This window comes from Schistocerca cancellata, chromosome 3 (assembly GCF_023864275.1).
Source record: "Schistocerca cancellata isolate TAMUIC-IGC-003103 chromosome 3, iqSchCanc2.1, whole genome shotgun sequence".
NCBI lineage: Eukaryota > Metazoa > Arthropoda > Insecta > Orthoptera > Acrididae > Schistocerca > Schistocerca cancellata.
Window position 1 is genome coordinate 471,136,435 of NC_064628.1, and position 21,320 is coordinate 471,157,754.

General features: G+C 44.1%; 1 protein-coding gene across 1 annotated transcript; it reads right to left on the reverse strand.

Moving 5' to 3' along the window:
* Positions 1 to 5,773: 5,773 nt before the first annotated feature.
* On the reverse strand, positions 5,774 to 19,971 carry LOC126175242 (uncharacterized). Its single transcript, XM_049921883.1, has 2 exons — positions 19,931 to 19,971; positions 5,774 to 8,203 (listed from the first exon to the last, which is right to left on the reverse strand). The coding sequence occupies exons 1-2, from the start codon at positions 19,955 to 19,957 to the stop codon at positions 7,157 to 7,159; spliced, it is 1,074 nt and encodes a 357-aa protein (XP_049777840.1). The 5' UTR covers positions 19,958 to 19,971; the 3' UTR covers positions 5,774 to 7,156.
* Positions 19,972 to 21,320: the final 1,349 nt, after the last annotated feature.

Genomic DNA, 21,320 nt, shown 5'->3' on the forward strand with positions numbered 1-21,320 from the left:
ATCACTGAATTGTTCATTCACAGTAGCTCACATTATCTTTGCTAACGACCCGACCCGCTTGGCCGACCGGTTCTAGGCGCTACAGTTTGGAACCGCGCGACCGCTGCGGTCGCAGGTTCGAATCCTGCCCCGGGCATGTATGTGTGAGGTTAGGTTAGTTAGGTTTAAGTAGTTCTAAGTTATAGAGGGGACTGATGACCTCGAAAGTTAAGTTCCATAGTGCTCAGAGCCATTTGAACCATTTTTTGCGAACGAATCCTAGTCCAATTATACCATTTTCTGGGGCTGTTGCTATTGCCTTATAGTCGTGCGAGCGTGCGTGTGTGTGTTTGTGTGTGTGTGTGTGTGTGTGTGTGTGTGTGTGTGCGTGTGCGTGTTTGGGGCACACGAGTGCTCAACGGCTAGATAACCAGAGCCCTTTCACACATTAAAAGAGAGGAATATGGCTACAGTTACTAAAATATTTGTGACACAATGAGGAGGAAACCTTTAAAAGAACACTCATACACTCACTCCCACCTCACTCGCATTGACCGACAAACATTATATCTTATACTCCTTAAGACAACGGAGAAAGGGTGAAAGGTCCTGTATCTCGGATTAAAATATAAAACGACAGAGGAAGTACAAGAAAGCTGGAAGGAAATGTGACTGGCTGGCCACTCACAAAAAACATGGGTGAGCCAATCACGCATTAAGAACATCTTCCTAAAATTTGAGGAGAAAAGTGGGACAAATCACGAAACTTGGACAAATCACGAAACCTCAAAACTCTTACCACATTCGTTTGAATGTTACTTAAAACAGAGGGCAGAACTGTCGGCAAATCGGTCGCTGCCCTCTGGTCGGGAAATAAAACGCATTCTAATAAAACGCATTCTAATAAAATATGGCGCACAGTTCTCTGTTCACCACAAACGCCAAACGCTGGAGGGTTCTCTCGCTGGAACAAAAAGCTGTGCGTCATAGGGCTGTAGCGTATGCGAAGACGAGTAAAGAGAACCTCGTCTCGTCTGCGTGGCTGGAAGGAAGTACACCACAGCCATGTTGTGGGCTTTATGAGATGGAGATTGTTACAGCCACTCGTCTTCCCATCCACGCATGACTCTGTACCTCAACAGCGAGACGAGAGGATGCAACGGAATGGCACTCTAAACTAACCAAGGAACACCACACGTCTCCTTGGCTGCTACATTCGCCCTTTCGTTCCCCGCAATACGCATGTGCTCTGCCACCCAGCAGAAGGATACCCCGTTCTTCAGCCTTTGTTGCCCAAGGAGGACGTACTGGATGTCTTGGACTACATTAGCAGGCATGGCACATCTCACCTGCTCTCTCAAGATCGCGGATAGTTCGGCATCGAATGCAATGAGCTCCATAGGCATCCAGATCTTGAAGACACGATTTGGGTAAACACAAAGCAATCAACAGAGTCCCCTTGTTCAGACTCACAAATAAAGATAGCTTCATAGGTGTGGTGCTCTTTTAAAATGTTAGAAAATATCGTTTGAAAAGGAAGACTAGAAATACAATCTCTCCTTTACCGCACTAAATCCAAAATCACCCTGGGCCTCAGCAGTAACCAGGGCGGGCAGTCGCTTAAAACCCATTTGTCTGAGCCTGTATATGACCCACACCAAGAGACTCCAGTACACACTTTACACGGATCCAAAATGGCCAAGTTGCACATGGACGATGCGTAAAGAGACGTTCCATAGCAGGACGAGGAACCATATCATATTCTGAGGAAGTGGGAGTAGTGAGTAGCTGACACGCCTGAAACACCATGAGAAGCTGCCATCGCTTTGTAAGTGGCGGTTCACCAGCCTTAGCACAAACACTGGGTATGGGGCTGGCAGTACGAAGGCATCGCTGACCCTCACACTGAGCATCCATAGTCCAACGGTGATCGAACGAAAGCCCTATGAAGCTGGAGCAGAAGCGCTCTGTACCCTCCCTAAGACTTGTGGTTAAGACACTTCAAAATGTTCAGAGCCTTCTGGGCCCTGCCTTGAGGTGATGCTGGTGTAGTAACAACAGTTTAGTGTAAAAAATAAGTCCCAAAAACAGCACAGTCTACACAGATTATGGTGTCTTAGAGTAGTATCGTACAGCTTACTAATATCAAATAATATACCTACACAACGCTGTTCACGTAGGAAAGCCTTCTGATCTGCTGCCTCTGGCAGGATCAGTTTGTTGACAGTGGATCGGAATCTCCTAAATCCACACTAAGGGCGACTTAGTAGCTACCAGGTCTTCAACAGCCAGATCAGACTACGGTTAACCATTCGCGAGGGTAAGAGCAGAGATGCAATGAGCGTTGTTGACAACCAAACCCACCCCTCCCTCTCCCCAGTCAGGTCATCCTTGCGACAGAGTGTATAGCCCAGTAATATACGTGCAATAGATGCTTTAAAATGCGGTACCTACAAGCGCAGACACAGGGAGAATTCCTGTGCTAGAAGTTTGATTTCCACCACATGTGTGCTGAACCCATTACCATTCCTCTGTAACCTGGGACCCATCTATCACAAGAGCAGCAATTTCATCCTGACTTTACTTTAGGGAGGGGAGCCCGCAATACGCGGAAGTGCAGCCTAGGGGCGATATGATTACCCCAGTCTCACATCAAGGTCCTGTGCCTATGAAGAATATTCGAGAAAGACGTCAGAAAGGATGATGTCGACATTGTTGGACTGTATGATTCCCATTGTCAATGACTTCGATTTTTTAGTCTGAGGAGGCGTTAGAGTCACAGTAACAGATGTGTAGCGACAGCACTGGTCGGTGGACCAGTGTGGATCTTTGGAGGGACAGGTGGTCCCGCAACGTCAGCAACCACTACCTTTTCTGAAGTAAGTTCTGTGGGCGAGGGGGACGGGGCGGGGCGGGGGGGGGGGGGGAGGCTTCGAAGTACCTGCAACACAAATTCATTGACAAACGCAGGTACTAGTGCTGGCACAAGCAGCCTCCGTTTGTATGACAGCTGCGGTTTTGTTTGAGAATGGAAGCACAGGAGGCAGCGAACGTGGCCTTGTATGTCTTTTTGCCAATATGGGATGCGCTTTATCGTTTTTATCTCTTGTTCCGTTCTTCAAGGAAGACACTGCAGTCCCCACTGCAGACACACTCTGGAGGGGATAAACAACCAATTACGTCGTGGGCGGCTTTACCACCTTTGCCTCAAGTTGCTTCTCCGTCACAACCAGAGTAGTGTACCCAAAGTTTTGGTATTTAAAACAATGCACTTGGTCGGGTAAATAAGGCCGCATGATTAAGCGAGGGAAACCTGACTTGACATTATCTGGGGAGTTTTATGTTGTTTAATGTTAAGTATAAAAGAGTAAGGTTTGATAAAATTGCCATCCACCCTTTTCATTTTGTTCTGTTACCAAAAATGCTTTCCCGCGACCACCCAGCTTAAAGTTCTTCTCGGGGAACGTCATCTAGATCACTGCAAGTTACCACACTTTTGCTATAGTTCAAAATGTAGTGCACTTCAGTTACAGTTGCTTATTCCCCGAGGGACAGAACTTTCCAGGGGTTTCTTTCTTGTTGGGATCTAGACGTTTACATATTCCGACAACCAGCATGCATTCTATTATTATTAAGTGAGTCTGGAGGACTGGATACCCGAGCCCTCTTGTTAGACTGGGCGTTGGTACCTGCCAGGGGCTCACCTGTCCTGCTGGGAGGTCCGACAAGCATCTAGAGATAAAAGTCCACCGAGACAGAGCCGCACGTGCCTAAGTAAGCCTTATAGAAGTGAGGAGCGGCAGGTTCCCCGGATATTGCCAGCTAAAGACTGTTCCATTTCAACAGCCATGCATCTCATCAGCGCGCAGGACAGCTTAAGGCAGACTAGGTTTTTATAGAGGTTTTTACTATCCCCGTGGAGCAGTCAGCGAAGCCAAGATCCCCGTTCCCAGAGACACACAGCGCACCACAAACCCACTGTACAGTGATCGCTGAAGCATGCGCAGAGCTTAAGCGGGCTGGTAGCACTGACTGGTTACCAGCTCAGCAATTCCGTGGTCGCCACGCCTGTACCCAGCAAACGAATGCTGAGCCCCTGAGGGCCTTATATTCGTATGACCAGAAATCCTCATCTTCTTACCATTTCACTTCACTGATGCTCAATGGACCTAGACTGAAACTATTCATTTACTCAGCTAAATTTAGATGACATTAGCGCCTACAGCTACAAGAATTATAGTAGTAACATATAGTTCACGCAGTATAAGGATTAAGTTTCTATGATTTCCTTGTCTTTCGTTACAGTATACCTTGACTCGTTCTATACGTCTGAAGGTTCTCCTCGTTGATGCAATCTGTGGAACACGAAGAATAAAATAGAACTGAACATATGTTGATGACTAGGTTAAAGCTATAATTGAAAATAAATAATAAGTGTATTTTGTTGTTTGTCCCATACGTATTTCTGTACCATTCATCCCACTGCGATGAAACTTTGGTGAATTGTCGTCCACGTGACCACGAAGAACTCTGAGTTAGTATAACCATTTTGCAACAGGTGGTGCACAAGTCGTTAGAAGAATGAAACTTCGGAGAGTTAAGCGCCTGCCGCGATGGTTTTATGAAGTAGTACATTCATTTTACAATAGGTGGTGCGCAAGTCGTTTCAACAAATGTGTGTATTTGATACTGCTTATCGGTACTTCGTGTGTTTCCGGAGTGTGAGTATGTACATATAACAGTCGCACAAAGCATTACTTTCGCTATCAAAACAGTGATGTCACTTAAACGACAAGCGGTTGTTCGATCAAGCAGGAATCGAAATAGCATCACGACCTTCAGAAACAGACGAGCAATGGGAAGCAAAACTGGAAACCGTTCAAGTAGGGTTACGCTCTGCTGGGTTCAGATGGATACTGCACGGTGATTTACACCTTTGTGCGTTCCATTATGATGCTGATTAAGATAATAGAGTCTTCATCCAAGTGTGGTGATTGGGAAAAGAGATAAACTATAACTGTACTCCAGTGCCCTAAAATTTAATAATGAAACACTAGCAATGCTCTGCGTGGGTGAAAAATTGAAATTTCCTGTGTTACATTCGCCATCGGAACCATTAACAACGTTCCTATCAGGTGAAAAAGCCAATCAAGGTATTTCTTGGTAAACATAAACAAGTATACAGAATGAGATTTTCACTCTGCAGAGGAGTGTGCGCTGTCTGAAATTTCCTGGCAGATTAGAACTATCTGCTGCAGCGAGATTGGAACTCGGGACCTTTGCCTTCTGCGGGGAAGCGCCCTACCGTCTCAGCTACTCAAGCACCACTTAGGTCCGTTTCTCACAGCTTTACGTCTGCCAGTACCTCGTCTTCTACCTCCGAAACTTCAAAGAAGACGTTTGCATATTACATCGGCCGACCCAACAAATATGGTATACGAGAATTGCGATATTCAAAGCGCCAAGGCAAATTAATCATGGTGCAAGATCACTACTACAACTGTCCAATGCAGATCACAAGTTTTCTCAAATTTATTTATTGGGAAACAATCGATAAATTTTGTTGATTCAATAATACACCATACGCACCATACGGAAAAACAAAAAAAAAAATTGTGTATCCAAAAGCACTTCAATAAACAGAAGTTGAACATAAACACTTTCTTCCTTCGAGTGACATTCCAATCCATTCCAGATATCCGCTAGTCAGAGATAAAAGAAAAATTCATAAGATTTCAACAAGTATTAATAATAAAATGTAAATAAAAAGCAAGAGTTTTCAATTTGTATTTTGTTATTTTATTTGGCATAAAATGAATGAAAATATTATTTAGATCATGCATGAAACTGTATGAGTGGATCTCAAGACAAACTAAAAAAATGACATTATGGTGCACTTTCTCAAATGTATCGCCAAGTAGAGACTTCTTGCATGTTTCTTCTGTAAATCAGAACGGTGTTTGCACGACTGATGAGCCAATGTAGTGATCTTCAAATATTTATGAATCAATGGAACAAAAAGTTTGCTGGAATCGATCGTTATCGGTAAACTAAACAGTATTCAGGAAAGGAATTCTTTTAAAAACGAAAATATTTGGAAACTTAGTGGTTTTAGAGTTAGAAAAGAGCTCATTGGACAACATCAACGAAATTTGTTAACAAATGATTCAGACCGGTAGACCTGGCCTATCAGATGCAGTGACAAGTATACAGCAAATTTTAGTGAATGTGAAGAGAGAGTAATACTTATAATGTAGGAGACTTTGCTGGGAGACTTGATGTAAGGTGTATCAGTGTCTGCTGGTTGGTCACCCAGTGACTGTACATGGGAAATAATCACCAGGTAGAGTCATGGCTTCTAGTGCCTAGTCCGTTATGGATTTCTGTCTTTGCACACACATCAGCCAATGATCGGGTATACCTGCGGTGTAAAACGCGCTCCAGTCAACATCGGCAACCATCAACAAGCATTTTTAAAATGTGCCAATTCAAGTAAAAGTGTACTTGCAAATATACCATTTGTCTCATAATAATAACTAACACTTGTTGCTAATCTCAGCATATTGTTGAATGATATTAATTGTTTGGGAACAGGTTTCTTAAAGGGTATGACCATGTATCCAGGTATGGTTCAAACTACATATTTTTTGTGGAAAGAAAAACTATTTTAAATAAATTTATATAGCTAACCCATCTAAGTCTGTTATCTGATACTGACTACAAGTGTCATATTTCAGTACAGTTTTGACAGGTAACGAGCGTGATATAAATTTGTTTGTACTGGTTGACAGAAAAGCAGAAGATTAAGAAAACAAACTGCGCGCTGTGGGCTTTGTAACTAAAGCCGTCAGTACACAAACGGCGGACAAAGTGGGGATGTGAACAACTTTATCACTAGATATTACTGAGCTACTACTATGGAAATTAATGAATATGTGGAGGTAAAAGAGTTCTGGCAAAGGTAAGTTAAACGTAACTAATTTGAACTTATGTAAGCTTGTAAATGGGACCCGAAGAATCCAGGCTTGAGAAATAGTGCAGGAGGTGATCTAGTTTTTCCACTGATATACAGACGACAAACACTTCGCAATGGAACAGCTGACACATTGTCACACTAATTTTGACAGAAATAGCTGTCACTAAAAATAAGAACTATCCTGGAGGGACAATTTAATGACTATGGACTTGGAGTCTGCCGTGTCTCCTTGCGAGAACTAGAGAGTCGAATGTGGTTTTCCTCGCGTCGTAATGAAAGACTAGAAGTAGAGGGCAGAGGTCCCATGCCAGCTTCCTGGGCCATCCCGACCAGCCTGCTAGAACACTCGCCCATCAAGCAGCTACCCACGGTGCTATCGAAGTGGCTTCCGTCTGGACACTTGTTGTGCGATGCTTGCAGCGTGCTGTCGCAGTAGTAGTACCAGTCGCAGTTCAACGGATCTGCGAAAAAGCCGCCGGACGGGCACGTGAAGTGCGAGCTGCTTCCAGGGCAGACTGTTGTGCACTCTCCCTGCACGCACCCTCCAACCGAGCCGTCGAAGTGAGTACCACTCGCACACGTAAGCTGCGTCGCTTCCGAAGCATCGCCAACGCAGTAATAGAAAGAGGCACAATCGGCTGGATCTGCAAAAAAGCCCTGAGACGTGCACTGAAACTTAGTGCAGCTGTGGTTGTAACTGATGAAGTATTCGTCAGCGTTGCAGTATGTCGCTTCTGGTGACGCACCTGGGCCGCTGCAGTAGTAGTAAACGGAACAGTTATTCTCATTTCCGTAATAGTAAGTACCGCTGCATGTGGAGGGCGCAGGTGACGCATTATTGGCTGGACAGTCTGGGGCAATACCGGTACAGTTAATATGGTCAGCACCGATTGCAGTACCATTGCTACACTTAGCAACAGTTAAGGTCGCTACACCACCAGTGGTGTTACACACAAAGTACACAGACGGATTTTCAGGTGGAAATCCGGCAATACCATCATTGCCACAGGCAAAGGAACAGACGGATGGTTGCTGAGTTTTGCTGCAGTCGCCCTGGCAGGAATCGTAGTAGGTGCCGTCGGGGCACGGGCTGACGGTCTGCGTGTAGCTGCCGTCGCTGTTCTCTGTGCAGTCCACGTAGTAGCCGCAGTCCGTGGGGTCGGGCAGGCGGCCCTCGGTCCCGCAGATGACTCTCGGTGCAGCCAGTTGGCAGCAGGCGAGCTCTGGAAGTGCCGCCAGCGCCAACAGCTGTTGAGAATAATGAATCCCTTAAGGTGCAGCAAGAAATTCCGGAAAAACCAAAGTGCATGGTGACTGGTACAGGAAGCTTAATAGCTAATACTATTGTAAGGCAAATTAAAATTACCCAATTAACTAGGAATCATTGCAGCAGATCTAAGGTTCCACTGGAAGCTCAAAGCTCGAAGTGTCGCAGCTACAGTACCTTTAAATAGAAGGAAGAAACTATTATGCGGAAAGCTGGATAGCGAGCTCAGGAGAAAGCTTTGGAAGTGTTTTATCTGGCGCACGGCACTCTATGGAATTGAAACACGGACACAGAATAGTAAGAACTAAGGGCTATTGGGAGAATTTGAGATGTGAGTGTAGAGGAGGATGGAAATTATTCGATGGGTACAGGACCGACAAACAGAGAGTACTTGAAAGAACAACGGAGCGAAATATGCTATCGGAAGTTAGAAGTAGAAGATAGAGGACGTGGCCTGGTCGCATGTTGCGGAAGGTCTGGTTGATGATTAAAGTGTCGGAAGGATTGGTATGAGGGAGGAGAACGAAGGAAGGACGGAGCTAGTACAAGATGCTAGATAAAATTAAAGGAAGTGGAAACCGTGTGTAAATGAAGAGAACAGCAAAAGGACAAGGAAGAGCTGCCAGAACACCGAATAATAATACTGTTTTACCGTTAAGCTGACAAAAGTAAATAATTATACTTTGATCTCCAAAAATCAAGGAATGAACGGAAAATTATTTGTAGAACAAAAAAATAATGTGTGGAATTACAAAGAAACACATAGTCAGCAAGTAGAACAGGAGACATGATGAACTTCCTGAAGTCAGTAGTCTTCCTGCCGTTTTTCTCTTTGTGCGTGCGTCTCATCTCTGGGCAGACCTCACATCCAACGTCCTTAATAATCTGCTCTACATATTGTAATCTCTGTCTATCTCTACGTCTTATGCTTGTTGCTTTTCCCAGGCCTCTGGAGATGGGGAGAGATGGTTTGCCATTTGGACGAAAAGTTGATGAAGGAGTCGACTCTAAGGAAGGCGGAAATGGAAATATGGCAAACTGGGGCTACACAGATACATTTTAAAAGTAAACAACTATTCAGTCTTGACGTATAACAAAACAAATCATGTCATAGTGATCACAGATTGATGTGCGTATTAGACGTCTACATACCATACATCAATAAAATTATCGAAGTTATATCGTGACAGCAAGTGTATATTTTTGTAAAAAACTTTCGAAGTGAATAGGAACTGATAAGTGTAGTGGGAAAAGACAGAGTACGACAATAGCTGTCTTCACTAAAGGCTACAGATATTTACATATTTCATTTACGGAGTTATTACGTCCAGAATGAGATTTATCTGCAGCGGAGTGTGCGCTTCTATGAAATATCCTTTCTTTCACGAGTGCTAGTTCTGCAGGGTTTGCAGGAGAGCTTCTGTAAAGTTCGGAAGGTAGGAGACGAGGTACTGGCAGAAGTAAAGCTGTGAGGACGGGGCGTGAGTCGTGCTTGGGTAGCTCAGCTGGTAGAGCACTTGCCCGCTAAATGCGAAAGTCCCGAGTTCGAGTCTCGGTCCGGCACAGAGTTTTAATCTGCCAGAACGTTTCATATCTGCGCATGCTCCGCTTCATAGTGAAAATCTCATTCTGGAAACATCCCCATGGCTGTGGCTAAGCCATATCTCCGCAATATCCTTTCTTTCAGCAGTGCAAGTTCTGCAAGGTTCGCAGGAGAGCTTCTGTCAAATTTGAAAGGTAGGAGACGAGATACTGGCAGAAGTAAAGCTGTGAGGTCGGGGCGTGAGTCCTGCTCGGGTAGCTCAGTTGGTAGAGCACTTGCCCGCGAAAGTCAAAGGTCCCGAGTTCGAGTCTCGGTCCGGCACACAGTTTTAATCCACCAGGAAGTTTCGAGTTATTACGTGTTTTATATTTGTCTAGTTATATAAATGAGTCAAGTCATCGAATTATCCACACTTAGATAGAACATGAACCCATCTTGACTTTCCTTGTGCCTTCCCCTATGTGCTCATACGTCATATAGATTATTAGATAATTTCTATTTTATTTAATTAACCATTAAATCTGCCTTTTATTGAAGACTCTCGTCACTTGGAAGCAGTCATTAAAATGCAGTATTTGATTCTGCCATTGAAACTAATGCGTAGAGAATCTTCTACTTAACAGGCTACCTATATTTTTTAGCAAGTTTCAATACAATTTCTTGATCATTTATCGTAAAAAAAACACGAATTTCAAATTTTATTTAACTGTGCATTAAGGAGAGGAATACATTTCATTTAACACATGTGTGGTATTTTTAAATTACAGGGTTTCTTAAACAGTGGTCCACTTCTGTATTTTATGATCGTTGTGAATTTCGTTGGGCAAACGGGAAGCCTAAAAAGGCCTTAAAATAATAGCACTATGTCATTATGTGTTGGACAATCATGCTGTGTGGATCGGCCTTGGAGGTAACGTGTGTGCTGAGATGCTGATAGCGTGCTACTTTAGGACTTGTAAAGTGATAAATTTTGGGCTGCATATGGTCACTCAAATACTTTCACATTCATTATCATTTAGAAAAAAAATTGGGTCAAACGGTACTGTGAATGAGAACGCAGGTGGCAGTCTAACATTCCGTGCATGAGAGGCTATGTGAAGTTTATATTTGGCTGCAAATTTAGAAGTATTATTCGATAGACTGTAAGAACCTATTCGTGGCTTCGGAAATTTGATTTGTACAGCTCGATACTATGCTGATATTTCGGCCGAGCATTTCTAGGCATTTCAGTCCGGAACCGCGCTGCTGCTACGGTCGCAGGTTCGAATCCTGCCTCGGGCATGGATGTGTGTGATGTTCTTATGTTAATTAGGTTTCAGTAGTTCTAAGCCTAGGGACTGATGACCTCAGATGTTAAGTCCCATAGTGCTTAGAGCTTTTTGAACCATGTGCTGGTATTTCAAATGTAGTCATACGTGGCTCGACGGTGTCTAGTGCTTAATCTCGTCTCAGCGGTTATTTTAATTAAACAGCAGTACTACTGGCCTATCGCACATTCGTTTGTCAAGTTTTACCAGCTTGTGTTATTCGCCGCATGCAATGTAAGGTAAATAATGGGATGGAAGAAACTTAGCTTCTACATCACTCCAGCGTGTGTTTTTTCGTACGTACACACACACATATATAGGTATTGATGTGTCTTATACTGTTGCCAGAATGGTCCATATACAAACAAACAAGGAAGTATATAAATATCATATGTAGTCATCTCATTGAATACAAAGGAGTATTATAAGTACTGAAACACTGACGCACAGCGGCTGTGTGTCGGTGTTTCAGTACTTATAATAGTCCTTTGTATTCATTGTGATGACTACGTTTCACCACAGACGTTACATACAGAATATCACACAGGAAAAATGACTTAGAAACTCGGCTTTATTGACGTAGTCTCATTACTAGATAGTTTAGCTACTGTATAGTGGATTGTGTTCGTACGTACAGTGGCACCTTTCCGTGGGACACTATGAGGCAGTTCCCTTGATTAAATGTGTGAGAGGACACCACCAAGTCGACAGATTACTAGGTATCAGTGAAAAAGTAGTATATAACGAATTTACATAGTTCCCGATTGTCTAAAGCCAACATTTTGGCCGGCCGGTGTGGCCAAGCGGTTCTAGGTGCTTCAGTCTGGAACCGCGGTAACGCTACGGTCGCAGGTTCGAATCCTGACTCGGGCATGAATGTGTGTGGTGTCCTTAGGTTAGTTAGGTTTCAGTAGTTCTAAGTTCTACGGGACTGATGACGTCAGATGTTAAGTCCCATAGTACTCATTTGAACCATTTGAACCAACATTTTGCAGTCTGACAGGAAATGTATAGCATAACCAACCGTAGTTTATAGACAATGTTTGTAGCACATTACGGACAATATACTGGTTCAGAGCAACGAAAGACTTCGTTACAGAAAATGTAATCTTGTTTCACTGCTAATACACCAGTCTGCTCTTGGTCACATGGATACTCTTGCCCCTCTAGGATAGCATCCCCAGTGGATACTAAACATTCGTTCAATTTATACCTTGGCAGCTCCCAGAAGGCCAAGCTCGTGTGTCAATAACCAGTAGTCTGGCAGCAAGGGGGAAATGTTAAGCGAGTTGTGTCAGACGCGGAAGCTATTGCAGCATCGGGGAACGACCTAGAGCCCAAGTTTGAAAGTGAAGAATAATGATGTCATGGAAGCCGGGAGATACCGTCATACTAGTGGAAAAGCAGCGAAAAGAGCCCCTGACAGGTGAAGTTGCGAAAGTTTGAAGTCACTGGGAGTTCTAACACTGAGGAAAAACCAGGACCCACAAAGTCATTGCCATCCCTATCGGTGTAGAGCACATGAGAAACACCAGAAACACCAACATAAATACCCAATCAGTCTTTGACAAATGACTGAAGGCTGAGTGCACATTGCTGAATGCCCAGTGTGAAGCCTCAGCCCTTGTGTCAGTTGCAGCTATCCAGTTAGTGGGTAGGCTATTGACGTCGATCCTCGGCATACCTAGCTGTCTTTGATCGCTCATGGAGCCACAAGACTAGCTGGAAGGACTCTGCAGTGCATGCCAACCTCTGAGGCAATGCTGATGGGTCGCAGTGGCCGCCATCAGCCTGCAGACCGGCTGGAAGCTTGACCTCCAGGACCGGGTGTTGTCTGTCATCCACCTTCGAGAAGGAGGGCCACTGCTGCTGTTCATCCTGTTCCTGGGGCCGACACCGATGCTCCGGGCTCCTGACTTCGAAAATCAGACTGAGTGCCGACCCCTGCGAGTCAGCGAGTACTCCAGGTAGGCCTAGGTGTGTGACACTGAGAGGGTATTTTCGACATCAAGGAGACTCCTTGGAGATCGATACGTAAAGCTGGAGGCTGCCGGCGTTCATGGGTCGACGGCCGCCTTGTGACGTAACCGGCGCCACCTGATGTTTCGCAGCACTGTTGAGCGCATACTGGCCGTCCTCTGCTGATGAGGCCGCTGCTTTATCGGCCCAGATATCGTGTGGCGCTTTGGAAGGCTATCCTGTATTGCTGATTAATAAACGTATTATCGTCAATCACATTTTCTTCGCGCTCTCGAGCTTAACTAGATCCACATCCCAATCAGCTCTCTCCTTACAAGAGTAGGAGTCTGCAGCTGGATTCCTTTAACACTAATGCAACACAGTTGTTAGTAATAGAATCCAACATATTTTTAACTTCAGAAATGGGTCCTGAACCCTCCAATAGAATGCACGATTGGTGATATACAAGAGAAAACTTTACTTCCTGCTTACAGATTGTGTATCCATCAAGGTTGTAAGCTGAAGACATGGAGTTTAAATACTGGCTCAGAGTCATCAGATTGAACCATAATTCGAGAATACCAGGTGGATAAGAAGGGTGTCGCTGCCCTACTCAAACATGAAACTATGGCGCGACAACATACAACTGTACCGTTTGTAGTGTACGCACCACTCCTGCTACGCCTGCTTGTTAATAAAGCCTCATGGTGGCTTTAACTTTGTTACTTTTATACCACTGCAATGAGGCATGTCAAAATGATGTATGGAATGAAATTCCACAAATCAGTTCTCCTTAAATTGTAGCATTTTGAAGTTCATGGACAGCGCGGGGTCGACTGAGGACTGCAATGCTGCAGTGTCAGTTTCATGAACGATCTTCCCTCGTGATGATACCTTAAGCACTCCGTCTTCAGGCACGAGTGGCCTACCGAGACCAGTCGACCGCCGTGTCATCCTCAGAGAAGGATGCGGTTAGGAGGGGCGTGGGGTCAGCACACCGCTCTCCCGGTCGTTATGATGGTATTCGTGACCGACGCCGCTACTATTCGGTCGAGTAGCTCCTCAATTGGCATCACAAGGCTGAGTGCACCCCGAAAAATGGCAACAGGGCATGGCGGCTGGATGGTCATCCATCGAAGTGCCGGCCACGCTCAATAGCGCTGAACTTCGGTTATCTCACGAGAACCCGTGTATCCACTGCGGCAAGGCCGTTGCCGATGATACCTTAAGCTTATCGAATTAATTCATCTGCTGATATTTCTTTTTGTTTTCCATCTTTTTTTTTGCTCTGGTTTGTAAATGGGAAATTTGACAGAACCCATGGGGTCGCATCTATAAACATCCTCACCAACCTGACGCCATATTCACTTCCTTCCTCTGCGTCAGATAGTCAAATGGAACTGTGACAAAGCTGACACGGAAAAAATTGCGATATGTTTAAAAGAGGAAACGATCAGTTTCTGTCCCACCTTTTAGGAAATATAACACGTTACTGGTTCATGAACACATTGAATGGAGCGACTTATAGAAACATCTGGAAAAAAAATCATGCCTCACATACGCAGTCTCCGATATTGTGGAGTCCTGGATTCTCTTGGGCTATTGCTTTAGGGAGAACAGCGTTACAAGAATTTGGGTAGCCACACATACTTTCAAAGAGTTATTGAAACCGTGCAAGACGACACGTTCTATATGTCACTTAATCACTGCTCTAATATGGCGTACACGTGACAGCACAAAAAGTAGCCGCCAATAAAATTTAAATGTACGGAATTAACAGTACTGCTAATAAAAGTAAAGGACACTTTTAATTGTGAGTGTAATTGAGGAAAAAGCACGTTATTCACACACAGTATTAATACTCTAAAGACGCACAAGAAAATCTGCTTCTGTGTCATTCATAGAACTTCACACTAGGCAAAGGCATTTCAGACCATGAAATTGAATCAACGGGGCAAGAACAGTGCAAAATATCTGAATATTGCAACACTATGGTGTCTTCGTAGTTTGCTAGCGTACTCGACAGACTGATAGGCAACTACTCAACAAGAGAATTCGGATGAAGAATATCTTCCAACAATATATCTCTTCTTATTGGGTTTATTTGATCCATAGAAAACAAGAAAGTAACAGTACGAAAGATTCAGGAGTCTTAATAAAATATTTTCGGCCATCAAAACATGTTGCTCCTTTACCACCTAATATCCCTTATAAAGACGTTTAGCTTCAAAGATCATTAGCATCAAGCGGGCAAGAACATCTATGACGTAAGTAATAAATCTATGATTTTCCTACATCTCCTCTGTCGTGCGAAAGGCGACATTCCTCATTTCATCGTGAGATCCTGAGGGTGTGGGTCAGATTAGTTTCCCCGCATTGTCCAGCTCAGCCCATCCGTTGTCAGTGGGCTGAGGCCTGGTACTGGAAGCCAGTCGTGAAAACGTATCCCATGCAGTTCTGCAAACCACTCCTATAATCTTAAGGGACATGTCTATTGGAGATATCGTGCTTAGGATATACACTGCTCGACAGTGAAGTGAAGCATCTGGAAGACATGGTCCTACGTCATTCTAATTTTGTACACACGTAAATGACTAGAGTTGCAATTATCTGTCATAGGTATAACGGTATCAGAGTACATTCTGTTGTTGGTGTGTCATAGTGTTACGAGGCCTGTTAGGGTGTAGGAGTATAAGGAAAGTGAAGAGCGGCGGATGAGATCACCGTCAAGGACGCGAAGATGCTGCATACTCACGTGAGAGACAGCCTTAGCACCACCTGACAAGTGTTTTGAAAGGGGCCCATTGAGGGCCTCCATTTAGCCTGCTAGTCTAATCGTGCAATATCCAGATTTTTGGGCCATTTGGACGTGACAGTGGCCCGATCTTCGAACGCATGGAAACATGAGGGCAAGGACGATCGTCGTCAAGTTACTAGTCGTTCCTGTATGACCACTACAAAGAAAAGTCGCTGTATTGAGCACCAAGCACATCCTGTCCTCCCTTCTTCACATCTGCATATGTCATACGAGGACAAGGGATGGACTCCCTTCAACATTCTGTGTCAGCCCGCACTACTGGTCTCAGAACAGAAGCAGCCAGATAAAGGGATGCTTAGGCTGGCGTTAACCACACAACAGAAACGGCTGCGTGTGGAGTGGTGTCGTGATGGGGAAGCACGGACTGTTGATGAATGCCATCGTACTTTGTTCAGCAATGAATTGCGGTTTCACACTAACCCGATGACCATCACCGAGAGTTGGGCGGTACCTGGGGAGAGATCAATCTCTTCCATTGAATTGGAGCGGCACGGCGGTGTTACTCCTGACGACATTCTGGGATTGGGAGAAGGGGGGGGGGGGTCGCATCAGGACGCAGTTGATAGTAATTGATGGCGTTCTGACGGCGCAAAAGTACGCCGTGGACGTCCTGCTCCCTCAGGTGTTCTCTCATACGACAGTGTCAAGGTGCCCCATTTCAACAGAACAAAGCTCATCCACATTTGGTATGTGTTTCTAATGAACCGTCTGCGTGACGCTAAGGTACTTTCGTCGCCGGCGCGGTCGCCAGGTACATCCCCGATAGCTAATTTTTGGAACCAACTTGGATATGAGAGCCTTCCCAACCGTATCAGTCGATGCATCGAGTCGAGGGGTGGTCCTTCCTCTTACTGGTAACTTTCCTCATACTGCGGCTTGTAAATTTGTCTCGATTTTGTAATCAACAAAAAAACGTAATATATCATTTCAACCAGTGAAGGTTCAGCTCATTTCCTCCTCCCCATCTGGGTGCTTCACATTTTTGTCGAGCAGTGTAATTTTCGTACTGATGGGAGCATAATATTACCGATAACACTGGTACAATTAACAGCTTCACTTATGCCGTATATCCTGCGAAGCATCCCAATTGCATGTGAACACACCCAACCTCACACAGCTACACAAACAAGGCCACCGAAATGTGAGTCATAAATATATTTGAGGTCATGACAGGCACCGTCCGCGACTACACCCGTACTGATCCATATTTCGCCGTGGAAAACACTGATCCTCAGGTAACATTACATTCGATCGGTTGCGATAGATATATTCCCTAGAAATCGCTAATTGGTAGAGCCGCTAGTCATCACGGAGTTTCGCCTTGACGGCCGCACATTTTCTTTGTACTTAAGGCTTCCGAAATTGGTGCTGAAGTATGTCGACCTACCTGGATAATGCAAAAGTATGGTTCAACTGCAAAGAGTTTTTTTTAAAAAAAAGGTTTGTGCCATGATGCATTTACAAATTCAGCATCGTGAACTGGTGTTGTTATACACAAATGTCAAGTTCGCACAAGCGTATTGGATTCTCCAATATCACGTCGTTTTATCTGTGGTTGCGCAGTGTCCCAAGGAACGTCACACCGTGCCTCAGCCTCCGGCGCCGCCAAATTCTCTGCTTACGCAACAACAGTGATACCATCACGAATAGCCTGTTGACAAAGGGACTATGGCTCATAAGCGAGGTGGCCGGACAGAAAGCGAGATGGTTCAGGTATCTGACTCTGAATCGTGTACCATCATTGGCTGTTACAGAACGGTAATACAATTACAATGATATAAAGAAGGATAAAACAAAAAGCGGTTTCAGGAAACATGAAGCATTTCATTTCGTGTAGTCATTGAGGCATTAACCAATTAGACATAGACGCGTTTTCAGGTATATAATACAAGTTTTCTTCCACCGACCTTTACGCGAAAGAAATATGCGTGCGCCAATATGTCTCTTATACAAAATATTCCAAGTAGTACGTGTCTTTCGCGGTAATGGAGGAAAAGAAAACTATCTAAACTTAACGTGCAAGCGATTTTTTGCTCCTTTATATGCGCTTAGGTGACAGAAGTCATGAGATAGAAATATGTACATGTTCAGATGGCTGTAGTATCGCGTAAACAAGGTATAAAAAGGCAGTGCATTGGCTGAGCTTCGTGTGGAAAGGTGTCCGACGTGACTATAACCGCTCGGCGGGAATTACCAGCTTCGAAATCGGAATGGCAGTTGGAGCTAGACGCCTAGGGCATTCCATTTGGGAAATTGTTACGGAATTCTATATTCCGGGATCCACAGTGTGAAGAGAGTGCCGCATACCAAATGCCAGGCAATACCTCTCACCACGATCACCACAGTGGCTGATGGTCTTCACTTCGCGACCGAGAGCAGCCGCTTTTGCGTAGAATTATCAGTGCTGAAAGACAAGCTACACTGCTTGAAATAACAGCTGAAATCAATGTAGTGCGTACGACCAAGGCATCTGTTAGGACAGTGCAGCGAAACTTGTTGCTAATGGGCTACATGCGGTATGGCAGAAGAAGACCGACACGAGTGCCTCTGCTGACAGTACGACATCGCCTGCAGCGCCTCTCCATGACTAGTTACCCAACACTACTGGAAAACCGTTGTCTGGGAACATGAGTGCCGAATGATGGTGGTAGGGTTCGAGTATGGAACAGGCTCCACGAAGTCATGGACCCAAGTTGTCAACAGGGTACTGTGTAAGCTGGTGGTGGCTCCATAAAGAAGTGGGCCGTGTTTACGTGGAATGGACTGGCTCCTCTGGACCAACTAAACCGATCATTGGCTGGAAATGATTATGTTTGGCTCTTTCGAGACCATTTGCCGCCATTCATGGATTTAATGTTTCCAAATAACGACTGAATTTTTATGGATAACAAGGCGCATTTTAACCGGCCACAGTTGTTCGCGACTGGTTTATGGGACACAGTCAACAGGTCAGCTCGAGCACGAAATCCTACACCGGCTACACTTCAACAATTAAGGACGTCTGTAGTGTCAGCATGGCTCAATATTTCTGCAGCGGACTCCCAGTGACTTACGGAGTCGCTGTCACTTCTAGTTGCTGCCCGGCAAAAGCAGGTCCGACACGGTATCCCGTGACTTCTATCACCTCAGGTTGTCTGTTTAACTACAGAAAGACCAGCAAAGAGTTTTCCATTAAGATGTACGTAGTGAACCTATAGTTAGTAACACTGTCTTATATTTGGAAAAAAGCTTTTATGTCTTCCTAGAGTGAGTTTAGAATGCAGAAAAGACCATTCGTACTTAACACATTTGTGCGCAATATTTAAAGTAGTAACTCCTCTTCCGTGTCTTTTCTATGAAATCCGGGAAAACTGTATGCTGCATTCCATACTCGTCAGTGCTACATCGGACTGGCTGCGGTATTAGGCGTCTACTTTTGCACCATACTGCAGCGTCTGTGTTGTTAAGAAGTACGATGCAATCAATGTTCCTTAGGACGTGCATGCACGTCCGAAGGAACAGCTACTGCGTCGCCTACAGCGCCCATGAAAGACGTGAAACGTATTCGCAGCGCCTACGGACAACCACCAGCTGTATAATGGAATGGCGACAATGAAAATTTGTGCAGTACTGCGACTCGAACCAGGATTTTCTGATTTACGCCGTCGGCCACCTTAACCGCTTTTGCCGTACGTGCCCGACTCACGGCCAAACCAAAACGTCCATGTGTCATCGTTGAAGCGTCACATCCTGAACTCGTACGCAGTATGTAATTCCCGTCCGTGGCCGGTAGGGGGGGATGCGAAATTTTTTTCGAAAGTCACTGCCTTGTATCGGCTCATAAATAGGATATTGCAGTGCCTGTGTTGTTAAGAAGTACAGTGCCGTGTTCCTTTCTTTCCCTTTTGCGCCACTAGCGAGAATTATACTAATCTAGAACTGTCCATAATAAGTATATAATTGTCTCACTCATACACACACTAGACAGGAAAGAGAGACAGAGACAGAGAGAGAGAGAGAGAGAGATATATATATATATATATTACAATCCACTTTCTCTAACGCACACACTCGTTAACAAGAGAATACAGATAGAGCTTACAGCCAAAACTCTCCAGCTAACAGACATGTCTCCCGCCGTTATTTGACTTACACAGTAAACATGCAGTGGGACGTTTTCGAACTATATATATATGTATTCACCTGTGTTTTTAACTACGCCACTTAGGAGATAAATTGTATACGTAATCAACAGTTCAAGTGTTTTCGATCACTAAGGCCTGTAATCTCAGCCACATGAATCAGATTCGTAAAAAAGTTGAACCACTAGAAACGTCTATAATCTGGAGAGCATGCAACCAATTAGGAACTGATGCCAGTCGTGATAACCAAAAAATACGTTATCTGTTGACAGAAGTGTGACATGATACTTAGGCGGATTCTACAGAGGTAGTGTAACTGAACAACACATTTATTAGAAAAATGAGTTAATCTTAAAGCAAGCATAATATTTTTCTGCACTAAATTTGATACCATAGCGATGCTAATGTTCATTTCATAGTATCATTCTGCGTTTAAAAATTTCAAATTACATAGTAAATATTTCAAAGTTCTCCTTGGTCATGTTTATGTATGGTACAATTCTTTTTTTAAATTTTGTACACCAATGTTCACATCTTTTGGGGGATATCAGCTTTTCAGTTCCATTATCTAGTGCATACCACTGCCATTTTTAACAATCGAAGTTAGCAAATCTGATGCTAAGAAATGTTATGGCTGGTTTCAAATCGGAAGAGGAGTTACACAGAATTGTTCTGTTTCACCAACTCCGTTTACCTCATACATCGAAGACTTAATAGGGATGAAGAGAAGGTAAGAGTATTCATTGGAGGCCAGATGATCGTAAAAGTTACGTTGCTTTACGTGATGTGTGGGTGGAGAACGTTAATCATAATCTTTAATTAAATATCTTATAGTAAGTTTAAAATTACTTTAATGCCAGTACCGCCATTAGACTGTTGTTTATTTGCAGTGTTGCATTTACACTTAGACAATCATGATTTCGGATTCAAAGTGCCATTATCAAGTGTTTTAAGAGTTATACAGTGCCTAAGATGGCATACTGTCGTATTTAAAATACACTATTAGACACATTGTCTACGGGTCGATATTTCTGGCAAAGCCTACTGCTTTGTTTCATCGCTGATTATACCATCTTGACTGAATGACAGTTGGCTACTTGATTACCGATTTCAGTTCACTGACGAGACATAGTCAGATCAGCCTAAAATGTTGTTCAGTGTGTGACGATCAGTACACATAATCGTATTTGTGTAGCTAAGTCCCCTTAAAATGAAAAATCGTAGGTGGATACGTAAATTAACAACCATAATCACGAATCAAATATCCAGTTTTGATTGATACAAAGATGGCTCGTCATTCAGTCGAAACCAGCAATCAATAAAGAAAATTTGCGATCCTGGAGCAGGATA

Coding starts and splice junctions, on each gene's coding strand:
- LOC126175242 (XM_049921883.1), bottom strand. CDS start 19,957: ATGTCTGTTAGCTGGAGAGTTTTGGCT. Junction 8,204..19,930: donor TTAGCTGGAGAGTTTTGGCT/GTAAGCTCTATC, acceptor TATTCTCAACAG/CTGTTGGCGCTGGCGGCACT.